Source organism: Oryza glaberrima, chromosome 12 (assembly GCF_000147395.1).
Source record: "Oryza glaberrima chromosome 12, OglaRS2, whole genome shotgun sequence".
NCBI classification, from domain to species: domain Eukaryota; kingdom Viridiplantae; phylum Streptophyta; class Magnoliopsida; order Poales; family Poaceae; genus Oryza; species Oryza glaberrima.
In genome coordinates this window covers 6,881,534-6,901,271 of record NC_068337.1, presented here as the reverse complement: position 1 = coordinate 6,901,271, position 19,738 = coordinate 6,881,534, and the positions used below count along the sequence as shown (strand labels likewise).

At 44.0% G+C, this 19,738-nt stretch overlaps 1 protein-coding gene and 1 pseudogene across 1 annotated transcript; one reads left to right on the top strand and one right to left on the bottom strand.

The window, feature by feature from the left end:
• The first annotated feature begins 7,105 nt into the window (after window positions 1–7,105).
• On the top strand, window positions 7,106–11,934 carry LOC127756735 (naringenin 7-O-methyltransferase). Its single transcript, XM_052282114.1, has 4 exons — window positions 7,106–7,659; window positions 10,555–10,880; window positions 10,975–11,039; window positions 11,401–11,934. The coding sequence occupies exons 1-4, from the start codon at window positions 7,229–7,231 to the stop codon at window positions 11,698–11,700; spliced, it is 1,122 nt and encodes a 373-aa protein (XP_052138074.1). The 5' UTR covers window positions 7,106–7,228; the 3' UTR covers window positions 11,701–11,934.
• Window positions 11,935–14,719: 2,785 nt separating this feature from the next.
• On the bottom strand, window positions 14,720–18,962 carry LOC127756736 (protein NRT1/ PTR FAMILY 8.3-like; annotated as a pseudogene).
• Window positions 18,963–19,738: the final 776 nt, after the last annotated feature.

Below are 19,738 nucleotides of genomic sequence, written 5' to 3'. Positions count from 1 at the left end.
GTTTTCGATCTGGTGCAAATCTCCACAGTTTTTGCTTTACTGGCTTGGCATCGGGTCGCACCATGAGTTTGTGCTCAATCACCTCCCTGGGTGTCCCCGGCATGTCGAACGGCTGCCAAGCGAACACGTCAGCATTGTCGCGGAGGAAGGTGATGAGCGCGAGTTCCTATTTCTCGTCTAGTGATGCCCCGATCTTGACGGTCTTGTCGGGGTTGGCACTAGAGAGTGGAACGGTCTTGATCGCGCCGTCCGGTTTCGGCGTCTTGTTTATTTTGCTCACTTTCTTGGGTGGCTCAGTCGTGGCGGGTGGGCTAGGCGTGTGCTCGACCATGTCGAGGCTCCGCTTGTCGCATTGCACTACCAGCTTTGCGTTCCCTTGAATAGTGATTGTTCCCTTCGGTCCCGGCATCTTGAGCACTTGATACGCGTAGTGAGATGCGGCCATGAACTTCGCTAGTGCAGTTCTCCCGATGATGGCATTATATGCTGTATCGAATTCAGCGACATCAAAGGTGATCTGCTCCGTTCGGAAGTTGTTTGCTTGGCTGAAAGTCACAGGCAACATGATCTTGCCCAATGGTTTGGACGAAGACTGGGGAGTGATTCCATGGAAGGGTTGATCGGTGGGTGTCAACTCGCTTCGTGGGATTCCCATCACGTCCAAGGCGCTGGTGAAGAGAAGGTTGATTGAGCTGCCACTGTCGATGAGAACCCGTGCGACCTTGATATTACGAATAGTGGGTTCGACCACGATCGGATATCGCCCTAGGATAACAGCAGTCTTAGGGTGGTCCTCTTCTGAAAATTCTATCTTCTGCTCGGACCACTTCATCTTGGGTTGAGCTCCCTGCCATGTCGAACAGACTTCACGTTCCACTTTCTTGTATTCTCGCTTTGAGGAGTATGCTGTAGAGCCTCCGAAAATGTGTGAGACGTGGAGAACGGAGTCTGGGTGTGCTGAGTCCGACTCCTGAGCAGCCGCCTCCGCATCCTTCTCGACCACGCATACTCTCTTGCCTTTTTCCAATGCCATGTGCTTCTCGAGCGACTTTTTGAAAACAAGGAAATATTCCAAAGAATGTATGTCCGTCTTGTGTATAGGGCACCATGCTTTCTTCGCGTCGCTACTTTGTGGGTCTAGGCACTTGGGAGGGTTCGCATATTCTGCTGCGAGAACTTCCGCGTGAGCTTTCCTTTTCCCACTCTTGCGATTTTTCTTCTTGCTTGACTCAGGCGCGTCCTTGGCTGGTTTCTTCTCTCCACCGGTCTTCGGTTTGTCGTTCTTGCGTCTCAGTGCGTCATCCGCATGAGCGCATCGATCGACAATTTCGAATAACCTCCGAGTAGTCATGATGCGCCTCGTTGCCAACTCCTGAGTAGTATAGCGATCTCTGACACCGGATTTGAAAGCGCGAATTACAGAAGCATCGGTGATCTCGGGGATTGTGTTTCTGCACTCATTAAAGAGCCGAACATAATCCCTCAAGGATTCGCCCGGGTTCTGTGTCAACACATGTAGGTCGTCTTCGATCGCGTGGCGCTTGTAAGTTCCTTGGAAGTTGGCTACGAATTGCAGCCACAGGTCTGCCCACGAAGAGATCGAGTAGGGGGGGACATGCATCAGCCATGAACGTGTAGAGCCTTTCAATGCGGTTGGCAAGTAATTTGCCAACACGTTGTCGTCCGCTCCGGCTGCGTAGAGTACCATGGAGTAAACCTGAAGGAACTCTTCCGGGTCGGTGCTCCCATCGTATTTGTCTATTGCTCCAGGTCGGAATCTTTCAGGCCATCGGACATCCCGAAGTGAACGATCGAAAGCTCTACACCAAGCGCTGGGAGCGGTGGGTTGTCGGCGATCATACGTCCTTCGTGGATGTCTATCTGATGATGAAGATGACGAGGATGATGACGATGACGATGGGTCGCTTGGTTCCGGCGTACGATTACGAGGACGTCGGCTGGGTTCTCGAGAATCCTGTCGTCGTCTCCCGCTGTTGTCTCGGCGCCGATCTCCATCATCATTGCCATTATGGCGACGTCCTCGACTAGTATCGCCCGGCACCCACCGTTCGCGATCGTCGTGATCGTGGCGGTTGTGGCGGTTATCACGGTCTCGGTCTTCGCTTAAATGGCTTCCTCGTTCTTCGTTATTGTGACGCCGTGAAGAGACGCGATGTCGGGAACGATTCTCGTTATCTCGTGTGCGTCGCGCCTCTCGGCGGCCATTTAGGTGATCACGGAGATCGCCGGTGCCACGAGGTGGAGGGTGGCTCGATGAGGCGACTTCTGCTGTTCAGGGTTTTCACCATTAGCATCGCCAGTTGGTGGCTGTTCCGGGTGCGCTGCAGCAGCGGCCTCTTGGAACGTGTTACCAAGGTTGGCCACTGATTCCCGTAGTCGTTCTGTCCAACGTGCGAGATCGTCATTCAGAACGGGATCGTAGGGGGTTTCCCTTAGTATTGCATTGACGGCTCTGATGTGCTGGGCCGGAGTAGTCACTTGATTCTCCGCTTCCGCATTGGTGCGTGCTGACGCGCCGACATCGTCGATAGCCAATACCTCACGCGGCGTGCTCGTTGTCGATGATCCATAGTCTTCGAGGAGGTGCAAGACTGATGGTTCGTGGGGATCGATGTCGATTACCCCAACAAATCGATCTGAAATTGGCGTCGCTCCTTGTTCCTTGTCTTTATCCCTGATGGGGATGTGTGACTGCTGGACCTTAGGAGATGGCGCCTTCATGGCGCTGAGAAAGACCCTGCAGCTCGAGAGGTCGTGATTCTTTGTCTTGTGAATAGGACAATAGACATCACGAGTTGGGGAGGTACACTGAATTCCACGCTCTTCGCAGGCACGAATTTCAGCATGGACGTTGAGAAAAACCCAGCAGGCTTACAGGGTGTGTTTCCTGGTTTTGTGGATAGGACACCAGGACCTTGTCACCTCGGAAGCAATCCTCGTCGGCTCGTGATTCCTGTCGGAAAGACAAGGCTTGGCCGCACTAGGATCCTTCTCGGGCTCGGATGTCGTCGACGTTCCGATCTCTGCTTCGGCGGGAGGATCCTTCGACATGGAGTCGCCCCGGGTTGTAGCCACTGCGTTCTCGTTTCCGGTCATTTGCGGACCAGCTGGGATCGGCATAGTGGTATAAATCGGAAAGACAATTTCGCCGACTTGAGTCCACACCAGTGCTGTTGAAGTAGGAACTCCTTGGTTGAGGTTGGTGTTGACGCTGTTGTCGACAAAGCTGGATGTCATAGTAGTAGAACCTTGAGCACCAAGTCCCCCTACCTGGCGTGCCACTATCGACGGGGGATACCCGTAGACCGGATATAGAGGGTATTGGGGTACGCTGGTACGAGGATCTACGTAATATGACATCAAGCAAAATAGGAAACAGGGATTATACTGGTTCAGGCCCCTTGGTAGGTAATAGCCCTAATCCAGTTGATATGGGATTATATGATGGAAACCACATATTACAAAGGAATTAATGGAACTCGGCGGTATCGACGAGATCGTAGTCGAGTTGATCCGACTAGATCCCCGACGACTTGGCTCCGATAGGCTCCGGCTTCGTAGGCTGTGGTGGATGTGTTGGTTCTGAGATTTGATGCCTTAGGTCCTCCCGGGGGTCCCTTTTATACCGCAGGTCAACTGGTCTCCAAGTAGGACTCGGAGACATCGAACCCGACACGATACAATGACGACCCAGTTCTATCCGAGTAGGACTCTTTCCATCTGTAAACTCCATGATGGACTTCCTTAACTTATGCTGAGAACGTCCGTATACGCGCAAACATACCATATCGATATGTGACGTATATCGAAGGGTGGAGGGTATACCTTACCCGTAACCCTGACAGTAGTAGAAAGCAGTTTGAATCGTTGATTTCATTTGATCAAAGAGTTCAGATCTATTTATACTTCCATCTCAGTTAGCAGTAGTAGAAATGTGAAGGGCATTATTGCTAGAAAAAAAGGTTCCGAAGGGTATAATCGTCATGACTAAACCTTCTTTTTTATCCTATTTTGGCTTTTTTTATGGAATATGAGCGATGCCAGCGTAGTGGATATCATATATTGATTTAGCCTGAAAAATATAAATGACAAAGTAAGCCCTAATCATTGTATTAGTAAATTACTCCCTCTGTCCCAGAATATAAGGATTTTTAGGGGTTGTACATGGGTATTAAGAAAGAGTATGTAGAATTAAAATGGTGAAAAATGTGATTGGTTGAGAAGTGGAGGTATGTGAGAAAATTGAATGGTGGAGGGTTATGATTGGTTGAGAAGAGAATTAATGTTGGTGAAAAATTTGTTATATTTTAAGATAAATCCTGAGGGTTAAAAGTTTTTATATTTTGGGATAAAGGGAGTACTAGTTTACCTTAATAATGCTGTAGTAGAGAGTGCCGGAGTATTGCTTAAAGAAAAGGTGCGGGAACGGATGTTCTGGGACGATTTTCCTCACTGCAAAGATTTTACAATAAGTATTACTCCCTCTATTTAAAGCCACAACCACTATTTTATAATATAAGCCACAACCACTTTTCTTAGATGTTCCATAATATAAGCATACATGCAAGCATGCAATTAATTATGACATCTTCTTCATTAAATTATTACTTTTTTAAATCCTCCACTCTCATGTTATCTAATCTTATTAGATACATGCATTATATTTATTAGGATGATCTGAACTACAAGATGATAATAATTATTTCTTGGTCTAAGGGTGGTTGTGCCTTAGGGCAGTCCCAATCCATAGTGTCCATAAGCAGTGTCTATGGTGTCTTGTTAATAAGATATCACAATACAAACTACACTCTACAACCCATGGTTTCTTAAAGTGGATCATTAATAAATACATCATCTCTCTTCTCTACCAATCATATTTATTCTTCATCTATTATGAAGATACTATTCTCTCCCAATATAAAACTTAATAGTGTCTAGTGCATAGGTTCTTATGTTGAAGCTGTGTCTTGTATTAGACCCAGTTTCTTCATCTCTTCATTCTATCTCTTAATTAATATAGTGCCACATAAGCTAAAAATCTTATATGGTAATGTAGTTAATGGCATAGACACCACTTTAGATGAAGGGTTGGGACTGCCCTTATATTTTGGAATGGAGAGAGTACTGCAAAATAAAAAAGGTCCGGATGATATAACTTGCACGCCAAAAATTGTATTACGTGAGGAACACGTACATTTTAGTTATTACGCACGTAACGCACGTACTCTAGGGCGTGTTTAGTTCCACGACCAAACTTTTTTTAAAGTATACGAACACTTAATAAGTATTAAACGTAGAATAATAACAAAATAAATTAAGATTTTGACTGTAAACTGCGAGACGAATTTATTAAGCCTAATTAATCCGTTATTAGTAAATATTTATTGTAGCACCACATTATCAAATCATGACGTATCAAAGGATTCGTCTCGTAATTTATATGTAAATTGTGCAACTGGTTTTTTTTTCGTCCATATTTAATGCTTCATGCATGTGTCGAAATATTTGATGATGAAATTTTTGGAAGTTTGTAGGGAACTAAACAGCCTAGATACTACTCCATACTCATGAAGGAAGTCGTTTAGAACAATATTTAAGTCAAACCTTGAGAATATAAATCATGAATAACTTTAAAGTTGTTGAGTTTGAAAAATGTAAAATTTATATGTATAGATTTGTCTTGAAAAATACTTTCATAAAAGTATACATATATCACTTTTCAATAAATATTTTTATAGAAATAAGAAGTCAAAGTTGTGTTTTGGAGACCGTGTCCCTTGTCCTAAATGACTTCCTCGTAAAGTATGGAGGGAGTACGTTTTAGTGCATCCGATGACGCAGTTGTTTCGATTATCTGTCCTATTTAATTTATATCGGTTTGTTAATTTCATTATTCAAGTTGAGCAGTACTGTAGAGTTGTCGTTAATTATGAGAACGACATGCATGCCACGCGTGTGATAGATTTATTTTATTTTATTTTTTGCACATTTGACTTTTACCGGTTTATTTTGATCATTTTTCAGAAGACAAGTCAATTTTTTCTGTGAACGTACTATTTGACACGCTTATAATTTTATTAATCTGCATGTACATACTCCCTCCGTACTCGTAAAGAAAATCATTTTAGACAGCGATATGGTTTCCAAAACACAACTTTGACTTCTTGTTTATACAAAAATATTTATTGAAAAGTGATATATTTATACTTTTTTGAAAGTATTTTTCAAGACAAATCTATTCATATAATTTTTACATTTCAAACTCAACAACTTGAGAGTTATTTATAATTTATATTCTCAAGGTTTGACTTAAATATTATCCTAAACAACTTTCTTTACGAGTACGGAGGGAGTACGTTACTTACATCGTTCACTGAACGTTCAGAGGATAATTAAGTCATGATAGTCTACAGTTGTTCTGCAGAGAATAGAGACTTTGGGTTATTATTAAGTTTTGTTCGCTTGTGACCCGGTCAGCAGTTAAAGTAGATACATGCACTTGGATTCGGAAGAAAATAAACTGTGTTCTATTTTAAGTATAGTATTCCCTCCTTCCCAAATTTCATAATGAAATTTAAAATTTCTCAACTTGAGCATCTTATAACCGTATGGATAATTTTATCAGAATACAATTAATATAGCATGGAATAATGTGTGCATGCTAAGGTGTGATAGGCATGGTGTTTTAATCGATGCATGTATTGTGGAAGAATATGTACATTATGTCTTGATTGAGATTTAAATTATCCTTGGTCTTAGATGCATAAACTACATTAAACCATCTATCTTATTTGAAAAACTTTATATTTTTTTAAAAAAATATGTCACACATAAAATAATATTCATAATATTAATGTTTTATCATCTAATAACGAATAAAATACTAATCATAATATAATTTTAAATAGGATAGGAAAAAACCAACTACACCTAAAATAAGACCAAGGAGTAGTAGTGATCAGCCACCAACTCCCCCTCCCTCCCCCGGCACATGCATGCATGCCCAAAAAGCTAGCTAGCCTAGCTATATAAACCGAACCAGTGTCCCCATATATTAGCACTCACTCCTCCTCGCTAGGTCCCTAGCTCCCTCCTCTCAATCATTTGCTACACTAACCAAAATCGTATATTAGGTTAATCAAACTTTAAAAAAAATCAAGCAAATATATCTATATTCTACATACTCCAATTTTTGTATTGATCATTCATGGGAGACAGAGTGAGCCACCGTCACGAGACGATCAACGCCGGCGGCGGCGACGACGACGACCAGGCTTGCATGTACGCGCTGGAGCTCCTGGGAGGGTCGGTCGTCTCCATGACACTCAAGGCGGCGATCGAGCTCGGCCTCGTCGACGAGCTCCTCGCCGCCGCCGGCGCCGCCGTGACCGCGGAGGAGCTAGCTGCGCGGCTGCGGCTCCCCGCGGCCGCCGCGGGGGCGGCGGTGGACCGCATGCTGCGGCTCCTCGCCTCGTACGGCGTCGTCAGGTGCGCAACGGAGGCCGGGCCTGACGGCAAGGCCCGCCGGAGCTACGCCGCGGCGCCGGTGTGCAAATGGCTCGCCGCCGGGAGCAGCGGTGAGGGGTCCATGGCTCCGCTTGGGCTGCTCAACCTCGACAAGGTGTTCATGGAGAACTGGTACGTACGTAAATATATGAGAAAATCCCCTCTGTACCCCCTGAAAGTTTATCTAATCCCTTCTGTACCCCTAAATTTTGTTCAATCCCTTACATACCTCTGAATTTTAGTTTGAATCCCTTCCATGCCCTTTTCTCTAGTTGACCGTTAGTTGACCGTTAAATTCTTTTGAAAAAGTCCATTTTACCCTTTGGTATAAAGAAGCATATAAATTAATAGAGTATATTGCTGGAGCATAGAAATTTGTTATATGAGACTATTATATTTCTAAGATAGTTATGCACCATATTATTTGCGATAAATATACTTTTAGATATGACAAAAAATTAATACTTATTTATTTTTTTAGCATATGTGTTCTGATAGTAATAAAGAAATCTGTTGTATTACCATGAAAACACATATGCTACATAAAAGAACTTTTAATAACAAATAAATAAGTATTGAATTTTTATATCATATGTAAAAGTAAATTTGTCATATTAATAATATGGTGCATCACAGACTCCTAAATATAAGTCTCATTCAATAAATTTTTACATTCCAACAATGTACTTTATTAATTTATTATGTTTCTTCATAGCAAAGGGTAAAACGGACTTTTTCAAAAGAATTTAACGGTCAACTAGCAGAAAGGGTATGGAAGGGATCCAAACTGAAATTCAGGGGTATGTAAGGGATTGAGCAAAATTCAGGGGTATAGAAGGGATTAGGTGAACTTTCATGGGTACATAAGGGATTTTCTCTAAATATATACTCCCTCCATCCTAAAATATTTGACGTCATTGACTTTTTTAAACATGTTTGACCATTCATCTTATTTTAAAAAATTTAAGTAATTATTAATTCTTTTCATATCAATTGATTCATTGTTAAATATACTTCTATATATACATATAGTTTTACATATTTAACAAAAGTTTTTGAATAAGACAAACGGTCAAACATGTTTAAAAAAGCCAACAGCGTGGACGGAGGTAGTATGTATTATTAATTCCTCACATTCAATCAGCCAGTTATTTTACGCTTGTTTAATTTGTGAAAAGAAAAAAATTGGGTGTCATATCGGATGTCGAAAGGGGTTTTCGGACATGAATGAAAAACTAATTTTATAACTCGCCTGAAAACCATGAGATGAATCTTTTGAGCCTAATTAATCCGTCATTAGCACATATGGGTTACTGTAGCATTTATGGCTAATCATGGACTAATTAGGCTTAAAAGATTCGTCTCGTGATTTCCTTCCTAACTGTGCAATTAGTTTTTTAAATACATATTTAATGCTCCATGCATGTGTTAAAGATTTGATATGATGTTTTTTGGAAAATTTTTTGGGGAATTAAACCAGGCCTTATATTGATACTGCCCCGATGCATGCACTTATCTGGCTTAATTTCCCTTAATTTGGTAAAAAAACAAATATCGTTTTAATTAGATGATGATTACCATATAAACGTACCTTTCACTAGGAGAAGTCTCCAATAGCAAGCTTAAATGATTTATCACCTAAACTATATTTACATGATCTTCACAGCGTTGTGTTTGGTGCAATTAAATATTTACGATCAGATCTCATATGAAAGAAATATATGTATGTATGTTTCAAAAAGTACTCCCTAGCTCTATCATAAAAGTTACATATATTATTTTTATCACCAAGATTAAGAAGAAATTAAATCATCTTGGATGTTATAAAATCAAGGAATGAATGCAACCATACAACCAATGAGTATTTAGATGACTCCTTAAGTTCTAATTAAACATTTAATTTATCTCTTCATTTAAGTCTTGAATGCATAAAGATTACAAATATGATCAACTTATTTCGAAAAACTCAAATGTGAAATCACTACTACAGATCCGGGCTTCAATAACGGGTCATCTGTGACGGGTCAACGCGACTCATCAAAGATGAGTCATCTCTAACTGGCCGAAAAAATATCATCTTCAATATATGGCTACTAGGGAGGACCCGTCACAGATGTAAGGTCATCTGTGACGGCTTGCACTTTAACCTGGGCCACAACCTTGGCTCGTCACAGAGTCACAGATGACATGTCATCTGTGACGGGTGTAGTATTATGAACCATCATAAAAGATACCACTCATCTCTGATGGGTCTTTAACTAACACACGTCACAGATGACGTTATCTCTTACGGGTGGTAGTTATGACCCGTCAGGGATAAGTGAAAATTCAAAATTTTAAATTTTGCAAAAAACCTCGGATTGAGACATGTCCTATATAAAAGTTGTAGCTCTCGATGATATCCACAACTTTATAACTAACAATATTTCTATTAGAGATCGTTTACATCCCCGAATATACATTACAAGTGATGAGATCTACTTTTAAAAAAAAATTTGGAGTTTTTTTTTCAAATGACATGGATGGAAACATGCCCCATATCAAAGTAGTAGAACTCAACCAGATCTACAACATTATAATTGAAAATATTTTCATTTGACAAAGTTTACATGGTTCAACATACCTGTTAAAGTGATATCTATTTTGAAAAACGAAATTTTGAATTCTTCAAACAACATCGGATGAAGATATTTTCTATGTAAATGTTTTAAAACATGATGAGATCTATAACTATTTAGTTGATAATATTTTTATTTAAATTCATTTAGGTGTTAAATATATGTTAAATGATTCAGATAAGCATAAACAAAATAATAACATTGGTGAGTAGTCGACATGTGCTGAGAGTTGGTAAGGGAGCTCTGGGTTGAGGTCTTGAGTTTGAATATCACGTTTAGCATGCAAGTCTATATTGTGCGAAAAATTATAAATTTATAGGTAGTGGTATGTAACCATGTATAGAATGGCTAGTAAAATTCAAAATATTTTTTTGAGGTTTTTTTTTTTTTTTGAGGTTTGGACCTGCAGGTACTACCTGAAGGAGGCAGTGTCGGAGGGAGGGACAGCATTCGACAAGGCGTACGGCATGCCCATGTTCCAGTACCTGGCCCAGGACGGCAACGAGCCCTCCAACACGCTCTTCAACCAGGCCATGGCCAGCCACTCCGTCGTCATCACCAACAAGCTGCTCCAATTCTTCCGCGGCTTCGACGACGGCGCCGGCGTGGATGTGCTCGTCGACGTCGGCGGCGGCACCGGCGCCACGCTGCGGATGATCACCGCTCGCCATCCTCACCTGCGTGGCGTCAACTACGACCTTCCCCATGTCATCGCGCAGGCGCCGCCAGTTGAAGGTCTCGATCGATCATCAGCTTCATATATCTATGAATCAGCTTCAATTGTTTTTCTTTTTCTCACGCGTTCGTCTCTCTGCATATTTATATGCAGGTGTGGAGCATGTTGGAGGCAGCATGTTTGACCATGTTCCCAGTGGAAGCGCAATCTTGCTCAAGGTCCATAATTTTTATTAATTTAATTCTCTCTCTTTGTGTTGAGTTTTAATTTTCTTTGCTTCTGTCTCCATCCCAAAATATAAGGTACAACTACCACCAACACAAAAACTAAAAAATAATATTGTCATGTACCTTTTTTTAGATTACTCCAATAAATATAATGCACTCATCCAATGGATTAGATATCTTAAGGTGGAGTATTTTAAAAAAAAAAAGAAAGAAAGAGAAGATGCTAGTTAATTGCATGCATACATGAACATCTTGTGTTATGAGATATGAAAATAAATGATAGTTACGACTTAAAAGCTGATTGTTCTGGATTATTAATCAGTAATTACTTAATTGTATATATCATGTGCAGTGGATTCTGCACTTGTGGGGGGACGAGGAGTGCGTGAAGATCCTGAAGAACTGCTACAAGGCGCTGCCGGCGAAGGGGAAGGTGATCTTGGTGGAGTACGTGCTCCCGGCGAGCCCGGAGGCGACGCTGGCGGCGCAGGAAGCGTTCCGGCTCGACGTCATGATGCTGAACCGCCTCGCCGGCGGCAAGGAGAGGACGCAGCAGGAGTTCACCGACCTCGCCGTCGACGCCGGCTTCTCCGGCGACTGCAAGCCTACCTACATCTTCACCAACGTCTGGGCTCTCGAGTTCACAAAGTAATTTACTATACTGCACAGCCAACAGCCGGATGCATGAAAGTGACGGCATTAAGTTCGTTTCCTCTTCTCAGTCTCCTCGACGATTCATTTGTTAGTAATTTACATCTAAAATCTGTGGTACATGTATGCGCCTACGTGCATTGATTTCTGTTGAAGTGTTCTTTACGTGTGTAAGAGCGCCCCTCGGATATACATATGTACTCCAAATAAACGAAGACAATAAGACATGCTCTCAAGCCCACATGTACGTGCCGTGCATCCCCTGTGTGTCCTTTGATTGAAGAATCATTTTAGGCAAAATTTGTTTCATAACATCTATACTTTACGCACTTTACTAATTACTATAGGACAACGTAAAAAATACGTTTTTTATTAGAGGGCGCACTGCTACTACCAGAAAAACGATTCTCGCTGACGAGATGCTTTTCACTAAACAGGTGGATTTTTTTTTGGCACCAAATGTCCACCTTAAATATGGGGGACAGGGGGCGAGATGACAATCCGCCTGCATGCAAAGTTATATCTTCCCAGGCGGACGATATAAGGTATCGATTGTGAAGATGTATCTTCACAAGTGAAGGGTTAAGACGTCTGTCTGGAAAAATAGTTTATTATCTCAGCTGGACGTCTTAAGAGCTCCGCCTATAAACATATTGTAGAATCATGGGATGATTAATCTTGGTGATGAAAAATTGTGAAAGGTGAGTGTTTGTTGAAAATACGACGAAGAGTATTTTATGTCGGTGAACAGCGTGTCGGCAATGGGTTGTCGGTCAAATCGGGCAGTCGGCGTCAGTCAGACAAGAGGTGTTCAGGCGGTTTGACCGGGTAACTCGATGGTCAAACTGGCAGACTTCGAGAGGGATTTGGTTCTGGGTTGTTTTCATATAAGGCCCCGTTCATACTCCCGTTTGGGACATAGGTTTTCTTTTTACGCAGAACGAGAAACATCATTAGCTCATGATTAATTAAGTATTAATTATTATAAATTTAAAAAATAGATTTGTTTTTGTTTTTTAAACAACTTCTATATAGAAACATTTTTTAAAAAATACAGCATTTAATAGTTTGAGAGGCGTGCTAATGGAAAACGTGAAAGTTGAAGTTTAGAGTTGAAGAATAGAACCGGGCCTAATTTCTAGATTGCTTCATGTTTATTAGTTCTAGATGGTTTCTATTCATATGTAATACTATCGTGTACTGATATAACTCAAGTTGGTGTGGACTTGTACTCGGATATGGTGTTTCTTTGTTGTTCATGTGCAGATGCTGCTTGAGGCCATGGAAGTATAGCCGGTGATGGATCGGGACTTGGCTTGGGAGAAGTTGAGGTCCAGACGATCAAAGATATCACGCGGGATGCTCAGTCTAGAGAACAATGCACGTGGATGTGAAGGTTACCATATGGCATACACGTGGTGTTGTTTGCATATAGAAAGATGAGTCAAATTTGGATTGGAGTCCAAGTATGGGAAGTTTGGAGTTTGGAGTTGTATGTGGATGTTGTTTCCCTGATTTGGTAGGTTTCCTATGTGATTAGGAGTCATAGTTCTAATTCGATTCGTGGCTAGGGGTAACCAATTTGTGGGTATAAATAGAAGAGGGGTTGAAGCTAGAAGATATCGATATTTTGGGAGAGAAAAGTTAGGCTTTCCTTCGAAGCTTTGATTCTAGTTTGTGAGTTGAGAGAGGAGTGCTTTATATGCATGGTGTAAATACATATTGATGCAATAAAGTTGATCTATATTCAGGAGCATCTTCGGTGTGTTTTTCTCTGGATCCCGACGGTCACACCGCGACAAGGCGATGGACCAGCAACGTCAAGAGTTTGCGGCAGCGAGCAAAGCGGTTAGACCAGAGGAGCATCGTCGGTTAGACCAATGATATCTACCTGGTTAGACCGACGCCCACACATCAATTAGACCAGATATCCATTAAGTTTGGGGCTAGCTTTTATTCCCGGTAAAAGTTTTGGTTTTTTGGTTCACCCACTCTAGTAGACTTTGTTCCTGTATTCCATCCTATCTACAAGTGGTATCAGAGCCACGTTTACTCCTTTTGAGCTTTGCCGATTTTCAATTTTTTTTGCCATGGCTATTAAGTTGCAAATCCTTATGATATTTCTGCTTAGATTAATACTGTTGTTCTAAAAACAGATTTTGAAAACAATTGCAAAGCTCGCAATATTTTGCTCCATGGAATACCTCTTTTGGATTTTGATCTTGTTTCTCATCTTGAAACTGCGCATGAGATTTGGAAAGCATAAAGATGTTTTTTAATAGGATTACATTAAATTTAAGATAAAATCTGGAGAGGCTTTGGATGATTATCTTATAATGCAAATTATTCTCGATCTGAGATTTCTCGCACTTTTTGAATGATCTTAATATGTCAATTTGAGATATGAAACCCCTATTAATGTGTTAAGTATATCTTTAACTTCCAATTATTGCCACTAACTTCATAATTACATTACAAAGGTTGGGCCCACTCGTCAATCTCACATTTTCTCTCTTTCTCTGTTCCTCTTCTTCCTCCTGCTGTCGTCGACGGAGGTGGAATGGCAGTGGCTGCATGTAGGTCCTGCTCCTTCTCGACCGTCACCGATGCGGGTGTCGTCGACAACCATCAGTTCCTCCACACGGCATCCTCACCCACCTCCGCGACGCTAGGCTGGAAGCCCACCACCTTCCATCTTGTCCAGCCCTCACCGCCTACGCCTTCTTCCTCTGTGTCGCCATCTCCCCTTCCCTCCTCCCGCTGCTGCCTTGGCGAAGGAAGAATAGTGCAAGTGGAAACCACCCATATATACTGCCATAGGATCTTGAGTGCACGATTTGTGTGAGTTTAGAGATACATATTTCTCTTTTGTGGTTAAGAGACTTAAAAAAATCTCGCTGTTAAGTTGAGGGATCTCCGGTGATTCCGCCTGAGAAGCACGCGTCACCCAGCCAGGCCGTATGTCCTGAGAATTTGACAAAGTAGTGATTGAGATCCATGCTGGCCCATAAAATTGAGGATACAGCCCACAGAGAGTCAATCTGTCCAAATCGGCCCATTAAAATTAGGCATATCTTTTTGCCTATGTATGTTTCTTTACAAATAAGACCCCTCCTATGGCTGTTTATTGCAAGTCATTTCAGGTGTTCGACGCGGACGACGACGGCCGTCGAGCCCCTTCTCCGGCGCATGTTCTGCATCCCGTCGTAAAAGCATGTTTCTGTTGTTCTAATACATGCGAATAATCCCCTACCTAACCTTCTTTGGCGTGTAGTTCTTGGCGAGGGCGACGTAAACTGCGAAGTTCACCGCAGTGATGGCCACGATGAGCAGGAAGAAGTAATCCAGGTGACCGTCATCCAAGTCCGGCGGAAACCACCCCGCGTCACCCCACGCCGCGGTCACCTTCGCCACCAGAGTCACCAGCCGAGAGTTGAGCAGGTTCCCGAGCGAGTAGGAGAGGAAGCAGAACGCCGTCGACGCGCTCCGCATCGTCTCCGGCGACTGGACGTAGAAGAACTCCAGCTGCCGGAAGGTGAGCGCCGCGTCGGAGGTGGCCATCGCGAGGTACTGCGGCGCCGGCAGCAGCCACGCGATGCCCATGGACGCGCGCAGCCGGCGCGCCTCGGCGCACGCGGCCACGCCCGCCGCGACGGCCGCCGTCGCGTGCCCGAACCCCATGAGCTGCAGCGGCGTGAACGCCGCGGCGGGCGCTACGGCCCTGCTGTAGAGCGCGACGAAGGCGGCGACGAACGCCATCTGGAAGGACGATAGCGACGCGGCCGGGACGGAGAAGGCGCCGTTCCTGCAGTCCGTCTCGGTGCCCTGCTGCACGAACGTGGTCCTGCGCCTGCGTGTTGGCGACGAAGTAGACCGCCGACGTGAGCCATATCGGGGGGATCAGCCGCAGCAGAATCTTCACCTCCTCCACCTGGGTCACCGTGCACAGCCTCCGCCGCGCGCGTGTCGCCGTCTTCCAGATCCTCGTCGCCGACAATGGCAGCCTTGTCCAAAGTCCAAACACCTAGTGCATGCAAAGGGACTCTGAGACCATGGTTGTTCACCTAGCTGAGCTCCATGAGAATATATTAGATTAGATTACTACCTGAATTGATCCGTGTGCTCTAATCGTTCGTGCACCGGATGCAGCAACGAGTTCTTGACGCCGTCGTCCTCGTGCAGCTCAGTTGGATCGTCCGGCAAACTCAAATTTGCCTTGTGAGAGAACGCCACAACAAGCACTTGGAGCACGCCCTTCAACGAGCTGCTCGCCGGCGCCGCCGGGGGCAGGATCCGGTACATGGGCGCCGTCGCGGCAAGGACGGCGACGGCGACCGCGACGAACGACGCGCACAGGCCGTACCCGAACCCCCAGCTCACCTTGTCCTCCACCCAAACCAGCAGCGTCCCCGCCGTGAGCATGCCCACGTTGGCCACCGCGTAGTACCAGCTGAAGTAGGACGCCTTCCTCTCCTTCTCGCCGCCGCCGCCGTCGTCGAGCTGCTCCGGCCCGAACGCGATCAGCACGGCCTTGGCGCCGCCGATCCCCAAGGCGCAGAGGTATATGCCCGTGAAGAAGAACAGCTCCTGGCCGAGCGTCGCCGGGACGCAGTCGGCGCTCTGCCCGCACGGCGGCGGCCTCAGAGACGGCAGCGTGGCCGACGCGGTGATGATGGCCATGCCCTGCGATGAGGTACTATTTTTTCTATTGTAAATTTCGTATCTCATAGTATATAGGTACCATGAGATACCAAATTTCGGTACCTCCTTAAGAACCGTAAAATTGCTCTTGCAGGGGGAGATCGCTTACGACGAGAGCTATGGAGAAGCCGGCCAACACCGTCGTGTACTTTCCCCAGCAAGAGTCGGCGACGGCGGCGCCGAGGATGGGCATGAGGTAGGTAGTTCCGACCCAAGAACTGACTGTCGCCACGTTCGAAGCAGTGTCGCCATGAAGAACGTCCTGAAGATACACTATCAGGTTCAGGTCGACCCCGAGAAGGCAGTGATTTCCAAGAATTGCAGGCCTGTTAGTTAGGATGAGTTCACTGGTGAGACTCTTAGCTAATTCAGTCCGAATTGGCAGTTCAATAATCTGAACAGAGGTAGACAAAAAGGGCAAAATTATGAATATCTAGTTATAAAGAAGATATAGTCGGGTTGGCTGAAAAACATCACTCTGGAAAAGTTGAAAGGTAATCCTAGGATATCCGCGCATGCGCATGGTAATCTGACATTTATTTGATCCATTCATGCATAAGACCAGGTCTCATATAGTCATATGATTATTTTCAATCAGTCTAATCTACGTTTTTTTTTTCTCGAGAATTATATATCTGTCTAACCTACTATAGCTGATGACTACTGCTACTGCACACATCTTTATTTCAAACCTACCTTTTTTTAGACATATCAGTACTACAGTAACCCAATTTCTTTTTTTTTTTGTTTCTCACAATTTTCATGTGATTTGAACAAGTCGGGTAACTAAGATGGCAACCGGCAAGGCACTCACTCAAGATGATTATCAATGCCTTGTGTAAAATCAGAGGTGTTTTTGATTATTATTCTGTGATGAACAATTAGGCATTGGAGATAATTGGTTTTGTTATTTGGAATTTATTCACGAAGTGGTTTTGGAGATGATTGGATTTCACAGGTGATCGCAGGATTAATTATTTTATGTGACCGGTTAGACCGGCGGTGATCGAGTGGTCGGACCAGCCAGCCCGCGGTCTGACCGGCCGACGCTATGTCGGTTTTAGTTTCGGGTTGTTTGTTTGGATATCCGTGATTATTTGATGATTATGGCTTCTAGATGAATACTATACGTATGTAATACTGTTGTTTGCTACTAATGAGTCAAGTTGGAGATAGCTTGGTCTCGGAATATGGTTTCTTTGTTTATTTCATGTGTAGGTGACTCGATGCCTTGGGAGAGTATTTGCGGTGATGGACCGGGAGTCGGCTTGGGGATAAGACGACGTCCGTGGTGGTCAGAGATCATGCGGGATACTTAGGCTAGAGTTGATGCACGTGGTTGATAGAGATTCCATATGGCATACGATGGAGGTATTGTGTGCGTATGGGATGCGAAGTCAAATTTGGAAGGAGTCCAAATTTGGTACGATTGGTTATGTAGAGTTTCTTTCTTGTACTAGAGGGTTTACTAAGGTGTTTAGGACTCTTAGTATGAGTTTGGTTCGTGGCTTTAGGCTGCCTACCTCATGTATAAATAGAGGGGGAGCGTAAGGCTTCCCGGTATCGCTTTAGAGAGCAATTAAGTTGAGTTTTGAGTTAGGATTTCGAGTTTAGTCGAAATTTTTGTAAGGAGTGCTGTTGATGCATTTTGTAAACACAGAGAGAATCAATAAAGTTGTCATCTACTTTTAGAGTTCTTCGATTTGTGTTTCACCGGGTTTCGGCGGTCTAACCGGCGACATACCGGCGGTCAGACTGGCGGCAAGCGGCGGTCAGACCGGCAGGAGCATAGCGGTCAGACCTGCGGCGGCGATAGCGAGCGGCAGCTGATCTCGACGATTAGACCGGAGATCTAATCTCGGTCAGACCGACGGCAACCAGGCGGTCAGACCGGCAGGACTACTTCGGTCAGACCGCGATCCGTCGAATTCAAGGGTAACTTTTATTTCCGCTAAAAGTTTTCGGTTTTTGGGTATATCAATCATTCACCCCCCTCTGGTTGGCTTAGTTCTTGTGATTCGATCCTACACCTTGCTGGAGCAACTCTCAACCTTGTGCACCTCTTGTCCCCTATCTTCCTGAGATACAAGGCTCCGATTTGAGCAAGATGCCTGCACAGCATTACAGCAAGCATTACCTCAAAGCGGAGTCGCCGTATACTAAGTATCAATTTCTTCCATTTTGACCAAAAAAAGCAGTTGCCACGTAAGTAAATAAGTTTGTGTTCTCATGGAAGCCCCATTTAGAATGCGGGTAACCAGCCTACTGTACCTCGCAATCTTCACAGCACAGCAGAAATCGATAAACAGAGAAAGACTCATCTGAGTTCTCAAAAAAAAAAACAAAAGACTCATATGCACTCTGCAGTGCGGTGGCCACCTATATTACCTTGATACAGGGATAGAGGGATAGGGATATGGATACTTGATACGGCGATACGGGGCGCGCGGAAGCAGAAGCGCACGTACCTCGTCGCCGACTAAAAGCGGCGTCCTCTCGTGGTCAGCGTCCATGCCGGTGCACCGGTGCTATCCCTGAAGCTGAAAGAACACAAACGCCGCGAGCCCCCGAGAGGTAGAGAAATATAATCTGATGGTTGGGGGATTTAAATATTTTTTGAAGAAAGGTGGGTGGAGCAAATCATCACTGGCCACGGGTGATGTGACAGGGACGGGGACGGAATAAAAACCATCGTTTTCACGCGTTATATTGATCCGGATTTTTGCACCACATTGCTCACACAGCTCCCCAGATATTTTGGCTGGGACATGATTGGTTTTGGTGTATTGCAAGCTCCAACCTTTTTTTTTTCTGGAAGGCTATATGGCAGTCGAATGATATCTGAGTGCTGAATCATTCGTTTTCTCGACTATTTGATTTGTTTGAGATTTGTGCACGCTTGTGAACCTTATTTTAGTTCGGTCTGTGGACTTTGGGCTTGTGATCGTGAATTTAGGGCTAGCTGGGTATCTACGGGACCCACTTGGCTAGCTGGGTAGGAGTAGAGTTTTGTGTGGAACCCACTTATACTTTTTAATTTTGAAAACCGCGCCTAGAGACAATTACTCGTTGTCTCTTACCGAGAGAGAGAGTAGGACAGAGATAAGAGAGAGATATATACAGAAAAAGAGAGAGGAGGTTTCCCTCGCGTCCTCGCCCAGGCGGAGGCGATGAGGTGGCAATTCCGGCCGTCGATGTTGTCTCGCCGGCGTCGGGCTGCATCCTTCCTCCAATGATTTTTCCTGGTTTAGTTCATGCGTGCTCCTGCTATTCCAGTTTTTTTGTTTGCTTTTTTTAGAGTTTTGATTTGTTTTTTTGTTTGTTCTATAGGTATTTTC

Bases quoted from the DNA above. Each gene is read 5' to 3' on its own strand.
- LOC127756735 (XM_052282114.1), top strand. From the start codon at position 7,229: ATGGGAGACAGAGTGAGCCACCGTCACGAGACGATCAACGCCGGCGGC. The intron at 7,660-10,554 runs GTACGTACGTAA...TTGGACCTGCAG, and splicing joins AAGGTGTTCATGGAGAACTG to GTACTACCTGAAGGAGGCAG. The intron at 11,040-11,400 runs GTCCATAATTTT...TATCATGTGCAG, and splicing joins GAAGCGCAATCTTGCTCAAG to TGGATTCTGCACTTGTGGGG.